At 53.4% G+C, this 24,852-nt stretch overlaps 1 protein-coding gene across 5 annotated transcripts in view; it reads left to right on the forward strand.

Moving 5' to 3' along the window:
- LOC116505807 (protein unc-13 homolog B-like) overlaps positions 1–24,852 on the forward strand; it is a 158,164-nt gene that overhangs the window by 118,432 nt on the left and 14,880 nt on the right. For all 5 annotated transcript variants that reach the window (XM_032213211.1, XM_032213212.1, XM_032213213.1 and 2 more), the window contains 11 exons: positions 1,193–1,362; positions 2,212–2,327; positions 7,327–7,490; positions 8,484–8,634; positions 9,153–9,221; positions 14,266–14,355; positions 16,370–16,504; positions 18,676–18,809; positions 19,283–19,368; positions 20,847–20,973; positions 23,996–24,092. In XM_032213211.1, coding sequence (XP_032069102.1) covers positions 1,193–1,362; positions 2,212–2,327; positions 7,327–7,490; positions 8,484–8,634; positions 9,153–9,221; positions 14,266–14,355; positions 16,370–16,504; positions 18,676–18,809; positions 19,283–19,368; positions 20,847–20,973; positions 23,996–24,092 — 1,339 coding nt within the window. The remainder of the gene's footprint in view (positions 1–1,192; positions 1,363–2,211; positions 2,328–7,326; positions 7,491–8,483; positions 8,635–9,152; positions 9,222–14,265; positions 14,356–16,369; positions 16,505–18,675; positions 18,810–19,282; positions 19,369–20,846; positions 20,974–23,995; positions 24,093–24,852) is intronic.

Genomic DNA, 24,852 nt, shown 5'->3' on the forward strand with positions numbered 1-24,852 from the left:
CCCCCCCACCCCCAAAGCATCACCGGTCATTCTGTTTCCTATCACGTAATGCCCAGCCACGAGGTTTCCCTCTTCCGCCTCCTCCTCCTCCTCCTCCTCCTCGTTTCTGCCAAGGTCACGCAGAAGCCCAAGGTGGCACCAAGGGGGAAAGATTGGCTTAGGACTGGGGGGGGGGGGGCCTTCGGCCGCTGAAGCTCCCTGGGTGCCCTCAGCCCACATTGCCCCCGAAGGGCTTGGTGGGGAGACAGAGCTGCCCGGGGGCTGTGGGATCATTCAGAGATCACAGGGGAATCAGAAAATAACAGACTAACAGCGCTGGGAAGGATCTTGGAGGTCATCTAGTCCAACCCCCTGGAAGACCCACGTTTTCTGAAGGCAACTTCTCTTCCACGGGTTAATTGTCCTCCCTGTTTGGAAGTTTCTCTTTAATTCCAAGTTGCTTCTCTCCTTGATGAGTTTCTAACCGTAGTTTCTTCTCAAATTAGTTGACCCCCTAACTCCTCTCTGGGGCAGCCCCTGAGATATTGGAAGATGCTCTCCTGTCTCCCCTGGTCCTTCTCTTCCCTAGACCAGCCATGCCCAGTTCCTGCAACCGTTCATCGAATGTTTTAGCCTCCAGCCCCCTCATCATCCTGGTTGCTCTTCTCTGCACTCTTTCTAGAGTCTCAATATGTTTTTTATAGTGTGGTGACCAAAACTGGATGCAGGACTCTGGGTGTGGCCTTACTAGGGCTTTATAGAGGGGTATTAGGATCTCCCTTGATCTTGATTGTATCCCTCTCTTAATGCAGTTTAGGATTGCATTGGCCTTTTTGGCTGCCGCTGCACACGGCTGGCTCATATTTAGCTGGTTATCCACTAAGACTCCAAGATCCCCCTCACAGTCACTCCTCTTCAGCCTGGTTTCACCCAGTCTTACGTTTAGGAAAGTTTCTTCCTTCCCCTTGGTGGCTGTCCCCCCCTCCCTTGCTTGGGGCTCTCTGAGCCAAGCTTGGGGCCTTTGCAGCCTGTTCCTCCCCCCCCCCCCTTGCCCAAAGCCTGGGGTTCGAAGGCCCGAGAAGAGGCAGCCGGCTGAGCCCGGAGGGACCTGGATTGTTTGGGGGCTGTGCTGCCGGGGGGGGGGGGGCTGCCTTGGGACCTGGGCAGGAAAGAGCCCAGATCTTGCTGTCCCCCCCCCCCTCGGCCCCTGCAGTGAGTGCCACAACTCCTCCGATCGGATCAAAGTGCGCGTCTGGGACGAAGACGACGACATCAAGTCCCGGGTGAAGCAGCGGCTGAAGAGGGAATCGGACGACTTTTTGGGCCAGACCATCATTGAAGTCCGGACGCTGAGCGGAGAGATGGACGTCTGGTACAACCTGGGTGAGCCTCTCTGCAGGTGCTGGGGGAGGGGCAGCCAAGGAGCTTGGCAGAAGGGCACGGGAGGATCCCTTGGGGTCCGGGTGGGGACTGGGGAGAGCTGGTGAGCTTCCACGGAGGCAGCTGGGAGGTCCTTGGCCTTGGGGGGGGGGACTTTGGGGCATCGGAAGAGGCAGGTCCAGTGCTGGGATGGTGAAGATGCCCCTCCCCCAACTCCACCAAGAACTCCTTGCCCTCCAAGGCCTCGGGATGGGAGTCTGGGGAAAGCAGCGTTTCCAGGGGAAGAGAGGGGAGGGTGAACACTATTTGGGCCCCGGAAAATGGGGGCCCAGAATGGCCCCTTGCAAACCAGTTGTAGTGGAATCTCCAGCCAGAGTAGGGAGTGGAAGAAAGAGGCTGGCAACCTTGGGACCCTCCAGGGGAGGAAACAGCAGAGGCCAGACCCCCCCCCCCTTAGGTCCCCATAGCCCGGGGATCCCCAGACGTGGCAATTTTAAGCCTGGTGGGCTCCATGGTCCTGTGCCAGCCCTCCCAAGGCAAAGTCAGGAGAGGAAACGGGAGGAGGGGGCTGGAGTTCCCATTCCTGCAGGACCCCCTCTTGCCTCGTGCCAACGAGGCCACAAGGGCACAACACCCTCCTTGTGGCCAGCCACATCTTCCTGCCCCTCTTGCCCCAGGGCAGACGGGGGACCTGGAGCCCACGGGCCACCGGCTGCCAACAGGTCTGCAGAGCCAGCCTGATCTCTCTGAAGGGGGGCAGGGAGTGGCCAGGTGGGCCTGCCATCAGTCTTGGGTGCTGGGGGCCCCTGGCTGGCAGGGATGAGAACGTGGGGGGGGGGTTCTTTCTTCTAGAAAAGCGGACAGACAAATCGGCCGTCTCAGGCGCCATTCGGCTGCAGATCAGCGTGGAGATCAAAGGCGAAGAGAAGGTGGCTCCTTATCACGTCCAGTACACCTGCCTTCATGAGGTAGGCACGGCGGCCGGCTGAGCTCTACTCCTCAGGAGGGGCCCACATGGGGAGCCCCCCTTTGCTGAGAATCCCTGTCTTCCTCCCCCGGGCCCATTGCAACCTCCGTGAGGGAAGGAGGTTCCTGGGGGCTCCTGCAGGGAGGGTTTGCAGGGGGCAGATAATTCCCTTCTGTTAGTATGACAGCCCTCCCCCCTCCCAATAATTCTGGTGGGTTTGACCCTCTGTCCAGTCATGGGTTACCCTTCCCAGAAAAAGCCACGGATGTTTTAGAGCATAGAGATGTAGCTTTACAGCTTCACAGGTGAGCAGTAAAGATGCTCTGAAGGGACCCATAAAAGAGAATCTTTGAAGCTCAGGGTTGAAATGTGTTTGGGGGGGGGGGTCCTTGGGGGTCTCTGAGCTTAACTGTTTTCTTTTCTTTTTTAAATTTTTATTTTTAAACAAGAACAAACAAAAACATAAAACACACACATCCTTCTTCCATTTCATATAGCGTGTCGTTTGGTTACAAGATTTTGTGCGTCCTTTCCATGGTCACACAATTTTTTTTTCCATTTCATATATACATTCACAATTATATAATCTCATAACTGTTATTAATAATATGTATTTATAACAATTTTTCCCTACTGTTGACAATATACTTGAAGATTGCTTTTTTATCATCCCATAGATCCATCTTATCTTACAACGGTCCTACTTCTTTTTCCCTCCCTCCCTCTTTCCTTCATTTCTTCTCTCCTACTCCCCTTCCTTCCCTCCCTCCTTCCCCTTCCCTCCTTGTCTCCTTCCCTCCTTCCCTCCTTTCTTTTCTCCTTCTTCCTTTCCCCCTTCCTTTCCTCCTTCCTTCCCCCCGTCTCTCCTACGTTCCCTCCTTCCTTCCCTCCTTTCTTCTCTCCTTCCTTCCCTCCTTCCTTCCCTCCTTTCTTCTCTCCTTCCTTCCCTCCTTCCTTCCCTCCTTGCTTCCCTCCCTCCTTCCCTCCCTCCTTCCTACCCCCCTTTCTTCTCTTTCTTCTCTCCTTCCTTCACACAATTATATATCGAATCACAAATTGTTCATTTGGTAAACATAAGATACATTATTGTTATATGTCAATTTTTCAACTGTAATTATTATACCTTAATTTTAAACAAGGTATTCTAAATATTGAATCCATATATACAACATCATTTTGCATCAATAATTCAACTCCAATTATTATTCCTACATTTTAAACAGAATATTCTATATGTTAAAATCATACATCCATTACATCGTTCTAATCAGTTTAACAATGCTAAACCCTTATAGTATTGCATGCATCATTCTATTATTCTTAAAATATAAAAAGTTATCCCACTTTTCCCATTACCATGATTTTTTATCTAACCATTGATAGAACAAGTCCCAAATCTTGTAAAATTGTTCATCTTCTTGTTCTCTAATTTCAAATGTCAATGTACTCATTTCCGCACGTTCCATTATTTTTTGAATCGTTTCCTTCTGCGTTGGTATTTTCTCATTTTTCCAATTTTTTGCAAATACAATTCTAGCTGCTGTTAAAATATTTACAATCAAGTATTTCAAGTCTCTATTATATATTTCTGGTATAATTCCCAATATCTTTAAGCTTCTGCGCAAATCCACCACATACGGTAATATGAACCCAATGTCTGATGACATTTCCAACACTTTTCCCGACTTATTCTTGGACATTCTTGCAATTCTCGTCGGAGGTAGATGCCATCTGTAAAACATCTTATACAAATTTTCTCTATATGCTGTTGACATTGTCATTTTATAATTTTGAGACCACAATTTCTACCACATCTCTAATTCAATCCCATGCCCAAAATTTTCCCCCCAAGCTGTCATAGTTCCTTTAACTTGTTCTTCTTCTAACGTAACCTCTAGTAAGTGTCCATAAAGTTTTTGAATTACTTTTTCTTCAGTACCCATCAAATTTTTATCTAACTCCGTCATTTTATCATAAAAACCTTCCTCTTCACGGTCCTTGTCATATCTAGATTGTATTTGCACATATGAAAACCAGTTCATCTTTATATCTTTCTTTTCCAGTTCTAGATTTAAGTTCACCCACTGCAATCAATATTTCACCATATCTAACTATTTGTTCCTTTTTGTATATTATTGAATATGAGAAGGCTTCAATGGTTGATAGCCAGACTGGAATTTTTAGATAGTATTGTCTTTTAATCTTCTCCCAATTTAGTAGCAAGTCCTCCCGTAGGTCATGTCTTCTAAAATACCCCTGTGTTTTAGTTCCCTTGTACCATAAAAAGACATGCCATCCCAACAATAGATCATGTCCTTCAAGGATCAATAATCTGGTATTCCTTAATGTTATCCATTCTTTAACCCACATCAAACTTGTTGCCTGGTGATATGGTTCCCAATTGGCGAGGCCCAATCCTCCTCTTGTTCTTGCATCTTGTAACAATTTTAGTTTTATTCTTGCTTTCCTCCCCTGCCATATGTACTTCAACACTATTTTATTTAAGTCATCGAAAAATTCCTTCCCTAGTCTAATTGGAATAATCTGGAACAGATATAAGATTCTGGAACAGATATAAGATTCTAGGTAGAATGTTCATTTTAATTGTAGATATTCTCCCTATCATCGAAAGTTGTAGATTTTCCCATTTCTTCAGGTCCATCGCGATCTGTTGTTTGAGTTTATTACAGTTGTTGTCTTTAAGAGCGCTACATCTTGCTGTTAAATATATCCCCAAATATTTAACCTTGCTCGTGGCTTGCATCTCCGAGGTTTCCGCCAACTCTTCTTTTTGTCTTGTTGACATATTCTTTGTCAAGATCTTCGTTTTGTCTTTATTTATTTTCAATCCTGCTACTTTTCCATATTCTTCTATTCTTTCTATCAATTTAGGTGCTGTTTCTAATGGATCCTCTAGGATGAAAGACCAAGTCATCTGCGAATGCTTGTAGCTTGTATTCTTCCTTTTTTTAAAAATATATTTTTATTCTTTTTTAAACAAAACAACACTTACAAACCAAAGCAAGAGCAGAACAAAAAAACAACTTTCCTCCATTTCATCAAGTATGTCGTTTGGTTACAGTTTTTTGCGCATCAATTATTACGCTTAGGATTAACATCACTGGTTTACATTAAACATAGCTGAATATTTTGCTGTCATTGAGCATTATGTGTTCAAATTACCATTGATATTCTTTCATTTGTAACAATCCTTATTTCCTTGAGTTCATGATTATCTATCAAATAAGAATGAGTCTTTAAAGTATTATAGTGTCACCTACCTCTAAGAAGAAAGAGCAAAGAATAGAACAAAGGATTCCCATTAATTTATAAAATAAATTCATATTTTCAATTGACCATAATGTCACCAATCATCCCATTATTAATTATTAATCCATATAATGGTTAAGTATTTCAATTCATGTATATATCAATTGTTCCTTACATCACCATTCATCAGTTTAATATACAAACATCTTTTTGATATAAAATGGTCACTACATACAATTATACCAAGGTATTCAAATCATCCCGTTCTTATACATTAAAATCATTATTGTACTTTATATATCATGTGAATAGTACTCTATATCATAGCAAGAAAAGAAAAAACAAAAAACTATTACAACATAAGTAAACAATTTCATTCCCAGGTTTTTTATCTAGCCATTGGTAAAACAAGTCCCACACTTTATAATATTGCTCATCATCTCATTCTCTAATTTCAAATGTAAGCTTACTCATTTCGGCACATTCCATTATTTTCCTAATAGTTTCCTCCTGTGATGGTACTTTCTCGTTTTTCCAATTTTTGGCAAATACAATTCTAGCAGCTATTGATACATTCACAATCAGATATTTCAAGTCCTTGTTGTATGTTTCTGGTATTATTCCCAATAAAAAGAGTTCCAGTTTTAAATCTATATGTTTATGTATCATTTTCTCCAACCACATGTGGATTTTAGTCCAATATTTTTTGGCTTCAGTACAAGTCCACCACATGTGGTAGTATGTGCCTGGCGTCTGATGACATTTCCAACATTTTTCAGATTTATTCTTGGACATTCTTGCAATTCTCGATGGGGATAAATGCCACCTGTAAAACATCTTATACAAGTTCTCTTTATATGCAATTGACATTGTCATTTTATAGTTTTGAGTCCACAGTTTTTGCCATTTCTCTAGTTCAATCCCGTGCCCAAAGTTTTTTCCCCAAGCTAACATAGTTTCTTTGACTTGTTCCTCATGGAGTTTCACCTCTAGTAAGTAGCCATAGAGTTTTTTAATTACCTTTTCATCGGTACCTATTAAGATTTTATCTAATTCAGTCATTTTATCGTAAAAACCCTCCTGTTTTTGATCTTCATTATACCTAGAATGTATTTGCACATATGAATACCAATTAACTTCAATACCTTCCTGTTTCAAGTCTTGTATGGATTTGAGTTCACCATCTGTATTTAGTAGTTCAGCATACCTAATTGTTTGTTCCTTCTTGTATGTTATTGAATATGAAAAGGCTTCAATGGTTGATATCCAGACCCAGCGGCCCTTGTGTCCGAAGGCTCAGATGGGGAGCCAGGCAGGAGGCCGAGGGCCCCCCGGAGCCAGAGGCCAGGGCTGTGTAGGGAGAGGAAGTGGCCGAAAGCTCTCCATCCCCATTCCTCTCCCCCTCCCCCCAAAGCTCAGGAGCAGGGGACGCCCATCCCAGAGCCGGACCAGCTGGGAAGTTCCAGGCAGCAGGGCTGACATGGGGACACCCCAAAAGCAGGGGGTCAGGCAGTGGCGGGCAAAGCCACACAAGGGGCTCTGGAGACAATCTAGAAGTGGCAGACAACTCGGTCAGCCCTGCAGGAGAAGCGCAGAGGTGTGGAGAGCAGGAGCCACACCTGGGCCGGGAGGGGGAGGGGGGCAGTCAAGGAATGAGTCTGGGTCTTCCCCCCCCCCCCGGTGCCTTGTTCGGGCCCTTTCCTGGGAGCCTCTTGGGGTCTCCCTTCCAGAACCTCTTCCACTACCTGACGGACGTCCAAGGAAGCGGCGTGGTGAAGATCCCCGAGGCCAAAGGAGACGACGCCTGGAAGGTCTACTTTGAGGAGATCGGCCAGGAGATCGTGGATGAGTTTGCCATGCGCTACGGGATCGAGTCCATCTACCAAGCCATGACGTGAGTCCCCGACCACACCTGGCTCTCCGCCTCAGTCCCGGGGCCAAGCGGCTTTCCCAGGCTCCGAGGGCAGTCGGGGAGGGGATGGGTGTTGATACCCAAACTCTGGAGGGGGACGGAGTTTCTTCAATGGCTGCTGTTGATGAAGGGCCCCCTCCTTGCCTGGCTCCAGATGACCCTTTGCCCCCAGCCCCCGGAGCTGCAGGAGATGAGCCCAATTGGGGGGGGGGGGAGTTTTTCCTCCTCTTGAGGCTGCAGGATTCCTGTTCTGCTGCCCAGCAGGGTCTGCAAAGCCCCTCGGTTTCCCTGGGCTCCTCCTGCCATTGTCCAGAAGGAAGTGGCCTCAGATGTACGTCCTCCCTTCATGACGCCCCAGAAAAGAACGCCCAGAATCCCCACAGCATGGGCTGGGTTGGGGGGGAGGAGTCGAGGAAAGCCAGCAGAACCTGGTGTGGAGAAGGGAGGGGGGGCGCTTGAAAAGGACCCCCCCCTTGCAGGGCAGATCAGGAGGGAGGGAAGTGGTCCTGGCCATAACCGGCATAACTGAGAGGAGGGTGGAGGTGGGCCATCCCTGCTTTTGCCTGGGCCCAGCTAGGAGAAGGTTTGGCTCCCAGGCTCTGGCCTTGCTCTTCCCACCACTGGGACCACCTGGAAGGGGAAGAGAAGGGGCCCAAGTGCCACTTTCTTGCTTCTGCACCCTGTCCAAGAGGGGGTAGAATTGGACCGGGGGGGGGGGCTCTGCACGGGAGGGCCGGGGGGGGGGGCTCACTCCAGAGTTTTCTTTCATCAGCCACAGCCGCATCGGTCAGGGTTGCCGCCTACAGTGGTAGGTGGGGGGGGAGCTCCAGTGGCTTGGAGGGGAGGGGAGGGGTTGTGGGCAGGTGGGACCAGGGAGTCGTGGGGAGAAGGGGCCCCCGGCGTGGCTGCTTCCTGCCCTCTGGCGTCCCCTGCCTGACTCCCCCTTGCCTCTGCTCCCCCTCTCCCCCCCCCCAGGCATTTTGCGTGTCTTTCGTCCAAGTACATGTGTCCCGGAGTGCCGGCCGTCATGAGCACCTTGCTGGCCAACATCAATGCCTACTATGCCCACACCACGGCCTCCACCCAGGTCTCCGCCTCCGACCGCTTCTCGGCCTCAAACTTTGGGGTGAGTGCCCCCACCATTCAGCCTCCGCTGGGGCATCTTTCTGCAGACAGAGGGACCCCTGGCTGCTGGGGCTGACAGTGCTGGGGTGCTGCTGGGGGTCCAGTGGTGGTGGTGGGGGGCTTTCCAAGAAGGCAGCTCCATGGCTCTTGGGAGTCTTGAACATTTGGGAGAGCCTGAAGGGGGTGGAGCAGAAAAGGAAGCCCCAGGCCCCCCTTGAGGCTGGGAGACAGAAAATGCCTCAGAGACCCTCTGGGGCTGCCCCACACTTTTTGGAGGTTGGGCTTGGCAAGACGGCCCACTGGGGGGGCAGCTGCCTCCTCCTCAGGGAAGACTCGGCCTTTCAGCCTGACTTGAATCCCCCCTCAGACTGGCCGATACTTTCATCTGATTGGTCACCAACACACACACCCAATGCCTTTCCTTGGGGGGTGGGGGGGCGACCCATTTTCGGACCCTCCCGAGAAATAGCCCAAGAACGTCCTCTTGACGCCTGCTCTCTTCCTCCTTTTTCCTGACAGAAGGAGAGGTTCGTGAAATTGCTGGACCAGCTGCACAATTCCCTCCGGATTGACCTCTCCATGTACAGGGTAGGGGTCCCACATGGCAACACCCCAACACCCCCACCCCCAACCAACACCACCCCGGGGTCTGGGCAAGGCCTGTCTTAAGTTCAGGGCCCGCCCAATGGCCTCTCTGGCGGTGAGGGGACACGATCCACAGACCCCCCCCCCCAGCCTCCCAGGGCACCACTGGCCAGCCCCCAGCCCCAAATGGCCCCTGCTGCCCGTTTCCCTGAAGGTTGGTTGCAATGGAGGTCGCAGCTTCCTTTGATCTGGGGCAGGGGGAACATTTACCTGCGTTATGGAAACGATTCAGGACACCTGGCAGGTCCAGAGGATCCAGGCATCGAGGGGAGACTGACCCAAAGCCATTCCTACTGGATTTGCCAGCTCCACATAAGCAGCCTCTCATTTTCTTTCTCCATAGCTTGGGAGAAGTGTGTGTGCGTGGGTGCGTGCGTGCGTGTGTGTGCGTTCTTGATGACCTGGGGAAAGAGAAGGAAGGAAGGCTTAGCCAATTTGCGGATGACCTAGAAGACAGAAACCGTGAAATTAGCTGCAGGGGCAGCTGTGAGATTCCCCAGAGACAAGCGCTAACATCTGGCCCCGGGGGAGGAGAGCAGCTGTCAGAGAAGAGGGTCGCCGGGGCGAGGGAGGGTTGCCGCGAGGAAGACCCTGTGTCCGGAGTTGCCTGCAAAAGTTGGACGTGCGATGCGTGGACGAGCGCGAAACGCAGCGGGACGAGGCTGCAAATCGGGGAGAGCCACAGAAGGGGGTTCTCCCCACCCTGGGAAGGAATCGCCCCACTTTATTCTGCCTTGGCCAGGCATCCCGAGTCCACTTCTGGGCCCCACACATAAAGGAGAGGGCAGTTCAGGGAAGGGCAGCAAGGTTGGTCAAAGGACAGAAGCTCCACTCTGTGTGGAGAGACGGAGGGAGGGACAGAAGTTGAGCTTGGAGAAGTGGCAGCTGAGGAGTGCGAAGTAACCATCCTCTGCTACCAAATGTGATGTTCCCGTGGGTCGTCCATGAGGCCAATGTGGAGAAAAGACACGGACACGATCTTTCTCGGGATGGGACGACCAAGATTGGGTGTCTGGTAGCCCCTTTTATTGAGATAGAACAAAGGCAGGAGGAGCAATAGCATGTGATTAAAGACAGCCTGTAAAAGTACAATTTCTAATCTACTGCTCAGGGAAGATCTGTCTATATATGGTCAAATCCTGGTCAGGATGTTTTGTTATGAGCTATCAGAATGTTAGGATGTTATGGAGTTTGTTTCCTCCTGTGTGGTTCAGCGTGGCTCTGCATGCTCTGTTATCCACTGGGCCATGGGTGACCCACACCTACACAAGGAATTATATTACAACAGAGGAGGAACATGGAAGCTGCTCGCTGGGTTTCTTAAGGACAGGCCAGAGTTAGTTGTGTGTTTGTGACAAGCCCCAGGAGCTCAATCAATCAATCAATCAACCAGAATAGAACTGGAAGGGACCTTGGAGGTCTTCTAGTTCAGCCTCCTGCTCAAGCAGGAGACCCTCAACCACTTCAGATAAGGGACTGTCTAGACTCTTCTTAAAAACCTCCAGTGATGGAGCACCCACAACCTCTGGTGGCAAGTGGTTCCACTGGATAAGCTGATAGCACCGTATGTGTGTGCTGCTGGTTATGGAGGTGTGGCTTAGATGGAGCGGAGGACATATCAATTGGAGGACCATCAGGCCTGGGCCTCCAGGAGGCTGGAGAAGATCCGTCTTGCGGGTGGAGAGGGAGGGCTCCACATCAGATTCCGGGTGTTGCCTGTACCCAGAGCAGTTCAACAGCTGTGGGGAAGATGACAGATCCGCTGTCATCCAGCCACAGCTACCAGGGATGTGTGACCAAGAAAGATGGATCATGGCAAGAGAGGAGAGAGGTTGAGGTTGGTCTGGAGGTTGGTGTAGATAGGAGCCACCTGGCCCTCTCTGTGGAGTGAGACTCCCTGCAGCCTACTGGGACTCATGGAGAAGGGGGGGAGGCCCCCAAATGATTGGTCCATTGAGAGCAAGGTCCCAATTGAGGTGGAGGGTTTGTAGGGGGTGGGCTGGGGGCTCTGGTGCCGGCTGGAGCTTCTCAGCTGTAGTGGGAAGAGGAGGTGGGCTGTGTGTGATGAGCTTCTTTGGCCCTTGGGTCGAGTTCCCTCTTCCACAACCCCCTAGGGACTCCGCCTGAGGGCCTGATCACTGGAAGCCGTATGGTCGAGCTGAGAAAAATCTCTCTTCCCGTCCGATCCTTTGAGGGGGGGAGAACGTATAACCAAGACCTGGGTGGATATTTAGATGATGGGCACGCTTGGGGTTCAGGTTGGCACCAACCGTGAGTGCAGAGTGGGACGGGTTGTGCAGTGGTTAGGGTGCAGTACTGCAGGCCACTTCAGCTGACTGTTATCTGCAGTTCAGCGATTCTAATCTCACCGGCTCAGGGTTGACTCAGCCTTCCATCCTTCCGAGGTGGGTAAAATGAGGACCCAGATTGTTGGGGGCGATATGCTGACTCTGTAAACCGCTTAGAGAGGGCTGAAAGCCCTATGAAGCGGTATATAAGTCTAACTGCTATTGCTATCATTCAGGGGGCTTGCAGATCGATCCTGTAGATGAAATTGGTCTCTAGGGATCTGTTCCTGACGCTATTCTATTGGCCCCTCATCTGTGGCCCTGAATGCCGTCGCGGGATTGGTCGGTGTCCCTTCCCCGACTCAGAGCCCTGGGAGAGTCCAGCCTCCCTTCCCCAGAGACAGAGTCCGAAGTGGCTCCGGAGTTCACGGCCTCCAGGGCAATCCTGGTCCTGATCCAGATCATCGGGAGGACCCCCGGCTTCTGCCGTGGAGTATGGCCAGCATGACTTGCTTGAGGAGGCGGGGAGGGGGGGACACAGCATATTTCACTCCTCCCATCAGATGAGTTGCCTCTTGGGACGACGTGATGCTCCAAAGGTGCTTTTTCAAAAGGCAACCAGAGTTTCTTGGTTTTTCCTTGAAGAGGTTTCACTTCTCATCCAAGAGGCTTCTTCCGCCTCAAACGTCCTCAAGGAAGAACCAAGCAAATTCAGCTGCCTCTTGGGGAAGAACGGTGATCTGGATGAGGATCTCCGTAGACGAACTGATGGTGTCCACTTTTGTTCGGATTGTGCTCTCTTGGCACGACAAAACCGCGCTCGACTAAAGTGGGCCCGATTAAACCGCGTCGCTGACGTCATCAACAGGGCGACAACAGCCAGCGCGGAGAAAGAAGGGCGCTTTAAATAGCGCTTTGAAAGCAAGCCGATTCAACTTAAGGTAAGGGTTAGGTTTAGGGTTAGGTTAAGGGTTAGGTTAAGGGTTAGGGTTAGGATTAGGGTTAGGGTTAGGGTTAGGTTAAGGGTTAGGGTTAGGTTTAGGGTTAGGTTAAGGGTTAGGTTTAGGGTTACGTTTAGGGTTAGGTTTAGGGGGGTTATGGTTAGGGGTTAATTTTAGGTTTAGCGTTTACAGCGTGCTTCTGTCTCCGCGCTGTTGTCGCGCTGTGATGACGTCATCTACGCGGTTTCGTCGAGCGCCCTTTAGTCGAACGCGGTTTTGTGGTGGAACCCTCTTGGCCTTCCCTGGTTGGGGGAAGGTACGGGGGAGCCTCGTGTGACCCAGAGCAAAGCCTCTCTTAAGAACGGCATTGTGGCCATAAGAGTGGAGACACCCCCTTGGTGGTACCAGGGGCAGAGGGGCATCTCAAGAGCCACCGAGAGGGTCGTTCCAGGCCTCAAGGCCACTCCTACTTTGGCCCTGCCTGGACTCAAGCCCCCTTCCTCTCCCCTCTCCATTCCCCAACCTCACCCCACCTTGGCTGGGGAAACATGGGGAAGGCCCCCTGGGAATTGCAGGCATTGTTGGGGGTAAAGGGGCTTAATGCTGGGATAAGAGGCTTCTTTCTTTGGCCGCTTGCCCCATAATTGAATGGGAAGCGAGACTGAGTGAAGCCTGGCTTGTATCGATGAGACTCTGTTGAGTGAGGGGCTTCATGTATTGTCCCCAACACCTTTCATCTCAGGGAGCAATGGGGGGGGGGCTTTTGCCACGCATTGTTTTCACACTCAGAAGAGAGGGGATTTGGAAGAGGAAATCTAAAGGGATTTGTGGGCAGCCGGGGGAACTGAGCGGCCGTTGACACCCACTGGCTGGGCTTCATCCTGCCTGAAACGGACCCTGCCCCTTCCTTCCCCCTTGACCAAGGGCCAGCGGTTGGCTCCCCTGGGGCCCTCAGTGCTGCACTGCACCTTTGGGGAATGTAGGGGGGGCTGGCTTTGGGGTTTTCTCCAGCTCTGAGGGGGGGGAGAAGGGGCTTGGCTGCCCCCAGAACAGAAGCCAGGGCAACCAGACTTCTTTGCAAACCAGGCCCGCCTTATTCAGGGTTACCCACCTTAGGTTGAGCAGAGGCGCTGTTGCTGGGCCTTCGTGGTTCAGAAAACGGGCTCCTCCTATAGTCAGGGGAGAGCCGGAGGGTCTCCGGGGATCTCTAACCCATTCGTAAGCCAGGCGGGCCAGAACAAGGGATTGGACTCATCAAATGGACCCCTAGACTATAAGACCCTCATCCGAGGCGGCCGGAGTCGTTCCCTGGCACTCAAGTGGCCACTCGCCATGGGCGGTCGGGAAAGGCGGACGTTTTGCGCCTTGAGACACTCCTCAAGCGGAAGAAAGGGGCTCAGGAACTCTGGCTGGGGGTGGAGAGGCTTTTTCTCCCCCCCACCCCACCCACCCCCAAGGCAAATTCAGATGTCACATGATCCGGGTATGGGGGTGTGACTGTGTGTGTATGTATGTACCAGTTGGGGAAGCGTGTCCTTGCTCATCACAGGATGCCTCGAGCCAGTATGGGCTCCTCCCCCCTCCCCCGTGAAGGGGAGGGGGGTCTAGAGAGCAAACGCTGCCCCCCCCCCCAGGCTCGAGCCCCTCCCTGGCCTTCTAGCCACAGCTTCTGCTGGGACGGGGTCCCTGCTGCTGCTGCAGGGCTGGTGGGCGTCTGCGAGGGTCCCTCGAAAAGCCCCTCTCTGTTCCTGCCCACAGAACAACTTCCCCGCCAGCAGCCGGGAGCGTCTGCAGGACCTCAAATCCACCGTGGACCTTCTGACCAGCATCACCTTCTTCCGAATGAAGGTAGGACCATCCGCTCAGGTTCTTGGGGGCCCAGATCTTTGGGGTGCCGCCTCCCCAAATGATGGGTCCCTCAGGGGACTCTGTAAGCTGAGGGGGAGGGGAGGGGGATTTCCTGATCTGGCCCCGGGGGGGGGGGGCTGTGGCCTGTGGGAGGCCTCCCTGCCACCTTCTTCCTGCAGCTGGTTTGCCCATCAGCCCTCCCAGCTCCTCTCACCCCAGCCTGGAAGGGCAGAGCCCAGACCTGAAAGGGAGCAGGAAAGGGGGAGCCCCCAGCTCTCTGTGTGCCCCCCCCACCCCTTTTCAAAGTTGAGAGGCTGCCCTGTCCATAGGCGAAGGGCTCCCCTGTTGCTCCCCTCCCGCTGAAGCAGCCTCGATTTCAATTCTGGGTGCTTTTTGGAGGGCAGGAGATGATGTTCTTTCTTGGGGGCCCCCTCCTGCTCCTGCACTTTGGGGCGGGGGGTGCTTGCTCCAGTGAATCCGGGGCCCCTCCTTTTCTATTTTGATAAATGTGTTTTTATTTTTTTTCTATTTTCATTTCGTACAGTCACATATATACTGTGCAGAACCGGGGCCATATAACATTAAACCAGTGTTTCTCAACCTTGGCAACTTGAAGATGTCCGGACTTCAACTCCCAGAATTCCCCAGCCAGCATTCGCTGGCTGGGGAATTCTGGGAGTTGAAGTCCGGACATCTTCAAGTTGCCAAGGTTGAGAAACACTGCATTAAACAATAAACACAGCCATTCCTCTTGTCAATAATACCCCCCAAAATAGAAACCCAATGTACCTCTTCGATCCTCCATACACCTCTTTCTTTCGCCCCCCTCCAACTTTCCATCTTCCCTCCAACATTCCCCTCTACCCTACTTCCCCTCCCCCTCTACCACTCGGCCCCTCCTTTTCCATTCCGTCCACTTCTGAGACGGGATCCCCTCATGCCCCCCCCATTCCCCCCCCCCCCCGTGAAAGGCAGGGAGATCTCTTCCTCGTTGAACTCAGCCCAGCTCCCCCCCCCCTCTGTCTGCCTGGACTTCCCTTCACGTCCAGCAGCAGCCGCTCTGCAGCCGAGGTCAGCCCGCTGCCACTTCTGCTCCCTGACTGCCCGTGGCTCTACAGGATGCCAAGCCCTGGCCTGCCAATTAGGCGAACTCTCGGGAGGCAGGAGGGGAGCCGGAACGAGGCCCCCTGGCCTTACATGGGGGAGGGGGAGACGCTGCCTGTCCCCAGCGGAGGAGGCTGACGGCCTGTGAAATTTGTGTCTGTCTCTCTTCAATTAATGGGAGGCTTGTGAAACCATTTCTGACAAGCCAAACCGTCCTCCGTCTCCCCCTGGCAGGAAGGGGCAGGGAACCTTCTTTGCGCCTGGAACATTCCCCTCCCCTCCAAGCTGTCAAGTCAGCTTCGTAGGCCTATTTAAGGCATCCCGCTTGGCCCCCATCTGCTTGCTGAAGGTCCCCCACCCCCCAGAAGGACTGGAAAGTTCTCCTAGGGGGGGCTCGGTCCAAAGAGGCTCCCTGGCTGGCCAGGTCCTTCCACCTGCCCATGGAGATGGTGCCCCATGCCCTGGGGCCCTCGGGGGGGGGGGGCTTGTGCTAGAAGACCTCCAGGTCCCAGGACTCTATGACATTATGACCCATTAGGAGCGGGGTCTCCTCCTGGCTGGGGAAGGCTTTTTTATGATGTGATTAAGGGCCTCCAGGAGCTTTGAGCTGCCTAGTGTGGAAACAGCCCCTCCCTCCGGGTGGCAGGAGTTTGGGAGTGGGAGAGGGCCCCCCTGCAGGCCCCTTCTGGACCAGAGCTTTGGGGCCGCCCCTGGGAGGAACTCCTGGCCTGGGCTTTGCATCAGACTCCCCATGGGGGCCCAAGGCCTTCTGGGAAAGACCGCCTGGGACGTCCTGGGATATCCTGAGCAGCAGGGCTGCCCAGAGAAGAGAGGTCAGGATGGAGATGGGAACGCAGCCCCCCCTGAAAGGGGCTCTCCTCACCCCCGGCTCCCCCATCCGTCTGCCCAGGTCCAGGAGCTGCAGAGCCCGCCTCGTGCCAGCCAGGTGGTCAAGGGCTGCGTCAGGGCCTGCCTCAACTCCACCTATGAGTACATCTTCAACAACTGCCACGAGTTGTACAGCCGGGAGTATCAGGTGGACCAGGTACGTAGGGGGGGGGGGTGTTTGTGTGCGTGTTTTGGGGAAGATGGGTGAGCCAGGCTGTCCTGAGGGTCTAACACCCCCCCACCTGCCCGCCTGAGTCCCTGAGGTAGGCAAGAGGCCCCTTGAGAAGGAGGGAGCTGCTGAGGCCCGGTGGTTCTGTGGTCAGAGAGCAGGATGGCAAGAGAAACTCTGCATTCCCACTGCCAGCAGTTCGATTCTGACCGGCTCAAGGTTGGCCTCCCATCCCCCCATCCTTCCAAGGTGGGTCAAAGGGGGACCCAGATTGTTGGGGGTCAGAGACTGTAAACTGCTTAGAGAGGGCCGTAAAGCACTGTGAAGTGGAATATACTGTATTTTTCAGAGTATAAGACGCACTGGAGTATAAGACACACCCAGGTTTTGAAGAGGCATTTTTTTAAAAAAGTAGGTAGGTAGATAGAGGGATAGAGAGGAAGAAAGAGAGAGAAATATAGTAGATAGGTAGGGAGAGAGAGAGAGAGAGTAGACAGGTAGGTAGGTAGATAAAGGGATAAAGAGAGAGAGAAATACAGTAGGTAGGTAGGTAATGAGAGAGAGTGTAGATAGGTAGGTAGGTAGAGGGATAGAGAGAGAAAAATAGAGAGAGTGCTGCTGGGGGGCAAAAAAAGGCCCATTTTTTGCTCATTTCTAAGGGACGGGGCTTTGGGAGGCAAAACAATGCTTTATTCGATGTATAAGAAGCACCCAAACGACATGCTTGACGAAATTGAGGAAAGTTTTTGTATGTGTTGTTCTTTTTTGTGTTTTTTTTTATTTATTTTTTTCAAAAGAAACACAACACATAAAATCTTCCTCCTTTACATACTGTAGAAAGTGTATCAGTTGGTTTCAAAAGGCTTTCGTGCATCTCTTCCACAGTCATCAAGCATAATTCATATTAACTCAAGTATTTTAACTCAGATATTTATACATATTACCATCATCATACCTCCATTTTCATTTGACTACAATTGTTTAAACCTCCTTCATCATAAAATATATCAAGATTTAAATCATAACCACCTACTGGCATTTCATTTGCTATTTCTAAAATCTTCCAATGACACTGAATCCTTATGTCCTATTCTAGCTAAACATCCATAATATTTAATAACAAAGTTTTCTATCCTTCTTTCCAAATCATTGTTTACAATTTACATCTCATTTCTTTATATTGTACCCATGCATATATATACATTATTATAATTATCCTTCCTTTATTTAACTATATCCTTCATCATATCATTTTCCCCCCTAGTAATCAAGACTTAACTGAATCTAACTTAATTATTTTATTATTATTATTATTATACTACAATTGTATCACAGCGGCCAGTTGTTTCGCTGGATTTGGCATTGGTTACTAGTCGGGCCCCACCCAGGGGCCTAGGATGTCATAACGTATTTTCATAATATGCGTGCAGATCCAAGCAGTGCGGCTTTTTGCATTTGACTGACGGTGATTTTGTCAATTTTTAACTGTTTTAAATGTAATTCCAGTGCTTTTGGAATAGCGCCCAGTGTGCCAATTACCACTGGAATTATCACTGCTGGTTTGTGCCATTATTATTATTATTATTAACCTTTATATATAATCCAAAAGGGTTTCTAATCTTCCTTTCATGGGTGCCATTCAATATTCATATCCAGTTATTACTTATCATAACACTACACATTGCATACATTATTATCATTATCAATTAGTTAGTTATTATTCGTCGTAACTTCGGCTCCTCCCCGTGTTGTTTTGTTTTTGTTGGTTTTAAAAATAAAAAAAAAATTGAAAAACAAAAGAAGCACCCAGATTTTCAGCCTCTTTTTAGAGGAAAAAAGGTTTGTCTTATACTCCGAAAAATACGGTAAGTCTAAGGGCTACGGCTATTCTCACTAATCCTAGCATAGTAAGGGTGAACCTGAAAAAGCAGAAGGAAAATCTAGCCAAGAAGGGATTCTCCTGAGTAAAAGGGGGGGGAAATGGGAGGGGGGGCTGCTTCCTCCAGCAGCAGAGCATCCGTGGGGGGGGGGAGTGCACCCCTCTTCTGCCCAAACGGGATTAGCAGATCCCCTCACAGACTTCACTGGAGAGGGGGGGCAGCGTGTGTATGGGGGGGGCGAGGGGGTACCCTTGTCTGAGGGCCCTTGGTCTCCCCCAGAACAAAGCACAGGAGTTGCCCCCCGAGGAGCAGGGCCCCAGCGTGAAGAACCTGGACTTCTGGCCCAAACTCATCACGCTCATCGTCTCCATCGCGGAGGAGGACAAGAACTCCTACGCCCCCGTCCTCAACCAGTAAGGGACGCTCTCCTCGGCACACAAACAGCCGGCCGGAGCTCTGCTGTCCGTCTGTCCGTGGTGTCCTTCCGCAGGACCTGTCTGTTGTCCGTCTGTGTCTGTCTGTCCATCTGTGGAAGAGTAACTGTGTAGTTGAGATGGCGGCTTCCGCTTAGCGCCCAGCAGAGGGGTGAGAGCGGTTCCTCGTCCGGTGCCCCCCTCCCCGCCTGCATGCCAAGGCCCCAGAGCTGGGAGCTGCCTGCGTTCGTTTGCTCGAGGGCGGGGGGTGCAGGCAGCAGCGCTGGCGGGGAAGGCTTGGCGCAGCCTGTATGGGACCAGGAAGCCCCCGTGGGGAGACCCTGGGAGAAGCTGGAGGGCCTCTGGCTGGGAAGTCTCCGGGCAAGGAGCCCCTCCCGGGCAGGGACACAGCAGGGACGTCCCCCATCGGCCGCGGAGCATCTCTTGAACGCCTCCTCCCACTCCGGATGCAGGTTTCCCCAAGAACTGGCGGTGGGCAAGATAAGTGCAGAAGTCATGTGGAACCTCTTCGCTCAGGACATGAAATACGCCATGGAAGGTGAGTCCTCCTCTCGACCACTGACGGCAAGGCCACGTTTTGTGGGAGAGAGTTGGGGGGGGTGCCAGGGCTTTTCCCCAGTGATGGTCAGGGGTGTGTGTGTTAAGGGTGTCTTAAGGCTGTTCAGGTAACCAGAAGGAGAATTTTGTGGAAGGGAACGTAGGAATGGCGTCCATGCGGGTAGGCCTCGACTTACGACCGGTCTCTACTGACCATTCAGAGTTACAACCTACCTGAAAAGGGGGACTTACCCAGATGCCTACAGCTGCCCCCCCCCTTTGTGGCTGAACTCCAGGCGCTCAACAGCCCAGCCCCATTTACCCCCATTTTCCCTCTCCCGCAGTCATGTGCCCGCCTTTTACAACGGATTTGCCACAAAAGAGCACACACTCGCAGTTTTCAACAAAACTGTGCCATAACTGGGCTGCTTAACGGCCATGGTGTTTGTTCTTACGACCACGGCATTCGCACTGATAACAACAGTATTCGTGTGCCCTGCAACATCTGCATTTCGAGGGCCAGGGCCACCCTTTGGATGGAGAGCACAGCTGGGTTGAGAGGAGGCTCGAAGAGGCCCTTTATGGCCAACCTGAACAGCCCCCCCCCCCACCATCCATCTCCCGTCTACACCAGGGTCCTTTCAGCAGTCCCAAGAAGGCTCCACCCCCATTTGAACCACTCAGGTGACCCTGAGGACACAGAGGAACCTCCAGGTGGCCTCAAGGACCCTCTCAAAGGAGGCAAATGGCCAGCTGTCTGCAAGGAGCATCAATCCTTCCCTTCCCCTCCATCCAGTCAGAGCTGAAGAAGCTTCTGGGATGAGAAGCAAAATGTCTTCAACAGAAAACAAGGAAATCCAGTGGCCTCCTGAAAAAGCCCCTGTGGGACAACTTGAGGATCAGCCCCCCCCTCCCCTCCCCCTCTCAGTTGCTGCTCATATCTCAGGCTCCAAAATCCAGGAGAGACCCAGGGATTCTTCTAAGGAGGCTCCCTTATGTATGTCCCCCCTCCCATACACACGTGCAGGTAGTTCTCAGTCACCGGTAGGGGCATCATATGACCCCGGGAGCTGCAGCCGTTGCAAACGTGGAAAGCAGCCACTTTTTTCCAAGTGCTGTTGTAACTTTGAACCATCACTAGACGGACGGTTGTAAGTCGAGGCCCCCCGGAATTGGGGAGGGGGAGCCGATTTCAGTTTCAGGTTCTGCCCGTCATGGGGTAAGCCGCTTCCGATGGCTGCCTCCCCTGGGGCTGGAGGGGAGGGGGGCTGGAAGTGGTGCTGCCAGACAGGTGGGGATTGCCCCACACTCCCCCAGAAACACCCCAGGCCTCATCTGGGACCTGCCAGGCTGCAAAAACGGGGGGTGGAGGGGGTGGCAGGGAATTCCGAGCTTTGGGTCCTGCGTGGGACCTTCTGCTTGGCATTTCCCGTTGCCCACCTGACACCTGTTCACTCTCTGCCCCCCCCTCCCCTCCAGAGCACGAGAAGCACCGGCTGTGCAGGAGCGCTGACTACATGAACCTACACTTCAAGGTGAAGTGGCTTTACAACGAGTACCTCTGCAGCCTGCCAGCCTTCCAGGGCACCGTGCCCGAGTACCCAGCGTGAGTCCCTCCCTCCCCGGCTCTCCTCCGTCCCTCCTGGGATTCTTCCGAGGGAGGGAGGGAGGGAGGGAGGGGGCAGGCCGTCCCTTGCCTGGGTCTGGAGCCCCTTCAGGGGAGTTGGGGGGGTGCCAGGGCTGTTTTTGTGGGCCTCCCTTGGCAGGAGGAGAACTGGGCTCAGGCCAGAGGGGGGAGCTGGAGAAGGGGCAGGTGGGTCGCCTGTTGCCCAGCCGGAAAGGCTTCTGGGAGGCCCTTTGGGTGGCTGGCTGAAAAGGCGGGACTTGGTGCCGGCCATTGGCATTAAGGCTCCTGGTGAACGGGCAGCTTGTTCCTCCCCTGGGCTGGGTCTCCTCGGGAGCTGCGTGGGGTCACCTCCATCCATCTGAGTGCGAAGGTTACTTCAGTCGCCTTCAGGACAGCCCTGGCCTGGGCCCTGCGCCGCTCACCCACCCTTGTGCCGTCAGGAGGGCCTTGCAGGGCCCAGGACTCGAGGCCAGGCGTTTGATCCTCTCGCTGACCTGCTTTGCCTCGGCTGGGCTGCTGGCCAGGCTCCCTCCTGCAGACCGAAAGGGCTCCCAGCACTAGGCAGGGCCAGCCACGCTCATGGCCCTCGCATGAAGACTGGGCCCTAGATGTGTCCCAGGGCCCCTCCTGCGCCCCCCCCCATCCCGCCCGCCCTCCGCCTTTCGCAGGGCGCCTGTCAGAAGCTGAGGCACAGACGGCGCTCAGCTTCATCAGCTGCCGCAAACACCGGGATTTCCTTGCTGCTTCTGCCCCTCCGAATGGCAGCCAAAGCCCATCACAGTCGAAGGATCCATTTGTCTGGGGGGCTCCAGCCAGTAAAAAAGATGAGGCGGGGGCTTTAAAAGCCCCTTTTGTCCAACATCCAGGTCTGAGCAGGCGGGCAGAGGCCAGGAGTGGGGGAGCAGGGCCCTGTCTCCCTTCCAGCGCCTCCTGGCCCTGCCCTGTTTTTTTTTTTGGGGGGGGGGGGCTTTTCCCATCCAGGTGGTCCACCTGCAGCTGCTCCCCTCTGCCCCTTCCAAGCTGCCCTGCCTCCCTGGGCTTTGGGCCCCAGCAGTGCTTCTCCCTTCCTAGAGACGCGGGAGAGGAGGGTTATTTCAGGCTCCCGAGTAGCAGCCGCGTCTGGCACCTCCTTCTCCGTCACTTCGGCACGTTTAAGCAGCCCATAATTAGCACCGCCAGGACAAACACTGCCTGCCGCTGCAGCCCGTGCGGTCGAGAGCTGCCTGCTGCTGGGTCGGCTCCTTCCTTCGTCTGGGTGGCTCTTCCCAAGAGGCGGCTCTGCGGTGGCTCTGCGCCCATCCTGGAGTGGGGGGAGCAGGAGAGGTGGGGGCTGCTCTCCTCTCTCCGCCCTCCCAGCGGCCCTTTGGGGGCAGGGAGGGAGAAGCAGCTCCCTGAGGGGGGAAGCAGCAAGGAGGGGCCCCACTAGGGCTTGGACCTTCCTGACCCTGAGCAGAGATGGGGGAGCATTGGGGGGGGGGGGCTGCTGCGACTATCCCTAAGCAAGATATCTTGGGTCTAACCCTATATCGGCCCTTAGTAAAGACAGCGGGAGGGAGCTGTCCGTACCGATTTCTCCCAAAATGTGTCCCTTTCCCTGTCTGAAGCTCCCTGCCTAACTGAGGCCGTGTGGGGGTGCCTCTCCATGGGGAGATTCCAGTGGGGAGCAGAGGCAGATTGCCCTGCTCTCTGGTCCCCCTCCGCTTTGAGAGGAAGGGTGGCTTTATTTTCGTCCTCCCACAATCTGGGGGGGGGGGGAATCTTGCCCCCACTCCCGATTCGAGTTCTGACCCTGCGTAGCCTCTTCAAGAGCTTCCGGGGGAGGCGTAGGAACGTTGGTGCTCTGGACCTCAGGTTTCTCCATTAGAAGGCCCCCCCTGGCCTTATTTGTGGGGATGGGGGAGGTTCTCCCTCTGCCCCAGGGAGCTACATGCTCCTCCCACTAGTGGCTGCTGCCCAGCCATTGCTGCCCCCTCCCAACCTGCCACTTGGCCGCTTCCTCCCTTGGCTGAGGGTCAGTGGACAGAACCGAGGGGGGAGGGGTTTGCCTAGTTTCCAGCAGCCCTTGACTTATGACTGTTGTTGAGCCCACAGTTTCAGTCAGTGACCACGTAAATAGTGACGATGACTGCGTAAATATGCCCAATGTTACCGCTTCTTTTGAAGTAAAAACATCGTGAATCGCTGCTGTGGGTCCTTGCAGGTGTCCGTAAACGTGGGGCTGTTGCTGGTGGCCAAAATATGGTCATGTGGCTGTCCGGGGGGGGGGGGGGGATGGACGTCATAGCTTTGAATCTGAGTTGGGTCTGTCGTAACTTCAAGGGGTCGTAACCGAAAGACTAACCGTGCTTCACCCCAGGAGCTGTAAAGAACCCCGTCCCTCCTTTTCCCCAAAGGCCATTTATTTCCCTGCTGCCAGCAGCCAAGAGAAGGAGGGCTGAAGTGGGAGTCAGGCAACGGGGAAATCGAGCGTTTTTTTCCTACCGGTTCTGTGGGCGTGGCTTGGTGGGAGTCATGTGACTGAGCGGGTGGGGCTATGGAGTCATGTGACTTTTTCCACCCTAAAAAGAGGGGAGAAGGCTTCCGACACGGCTGAAGCTCAGGATCCTCGGGAGCTACCAGTGCACAGAGCCGGGGACAATCCTCCCTTCCCTTCAGCCGAACCAGGAGGGTTTCACCCCTGAAGTCATGTCTCCCCCACGTGTGGCTTCCCTTGGCTGTTCTTGTTGGGGGGGGGGTCACTTCAGGCCGGCTTCAAGCATGGAAGGCCAGAAAGGGAGCCCCCAAGATCTTGGGGCTACCTGGCAGGGCAGGAGAGGAAGCTGAGAAGGCTTGGGGTGCCTTCTGGGAAAGAGGAGGACCGGGGGGGGGGGGGGATCCCCGGAGAAGCAGCTGGGGTGGCTGTCAGTTGGGGGGGGCATGGCATGGGAGGGGTTTCCTGAGATGGCAGAGCGGGGAAGAGCTCACACGGGTGTCCCCCTCCTCCCTCCCCTCCCCTTGGCAGGTGGTTTGAGCCCTTTGTGGTGCAGTGGCTGGATGAGAACGAAGACGTCTCGATGGAATTCTTGCACGGCGCTCTGGAGCGAGACAAGAAGGACGGGGTAGGTGGGGGTCCCGGATGCCTGGGAGAAGGGGACCCTCCTTGGGCCCTGCAGTCCCTGGGGGGGAGCACTGCTCGGCCCCAGGCAGGACGGGCTGTGGCTGCTGAAGTGGAGAAGGTCATGCTCCCCCCCACCCCAGCCCTTTCCCGGCCTGGAAGGCTTGGCCTGTGGGAGGGGGTTTCGGGTGTGTCAGCCTGGCCTAGGAAGCAGATGGGCCAGGGCGGTGGCCTCTGGTTGTCCCCCGTCTTGTGCTGAAGGAGAAGCCTCCTTGCCTTGAATGGCTCTGCTGAACTGGCCCTCAGAGGGTGGCAGCAGCTGGCAATGAAGAGGGAGGGAAGGGGGGGTCAGAATTATCTTGAGGAGAATAGGGGCGGGGGCAGGAAAGGGGGGGATCCCTTAGGAAAGGATGCTTCTTTCAGGCTCTCTCTGCCTGTGTGGAGTCCCAGGTGACCTGGATTTCCCAGCCTGGGGCCTCCCTCACCAGGGAGCTTTGCCCAGATGTTGAACAGGTGTGGGGAGGGCCCTGAGCAGGGGCTGCGGGCGAGGCCTCTCCCCTCTCAACTGTATGCTGCTCAGAGCCGCTCGAGACGTGGAGACAGGCAGCGTAGAAGGATAGTAAACTGGAACCAACTCTGGACCCCTTCCAGTCAGGCTTCAGACCCGGTTACAGCACAGAAACCGCTTTGGTCGCATTGATGGATGATCTTTGGAGAGCCAGAGATGAAGGACATCCCTCCATCCTGGTCCTCCTTGACCTCTC

Source organism: Thamnophis elegans, chromosome 3 (assembly GCF_009769535.1).
Source record: "Thamnophis elegans isolate rThaEle1 chromosome 3, rThaEle1.pri, whole genome shotgun sequence".
NCBI classification, from domain to species: domain Eukaryota; kingdom Metazoa; phylum Chordata; class Lepidosauria; order Squamata; family Colubridae; genus Thamnophis; species Thamnophis elegans.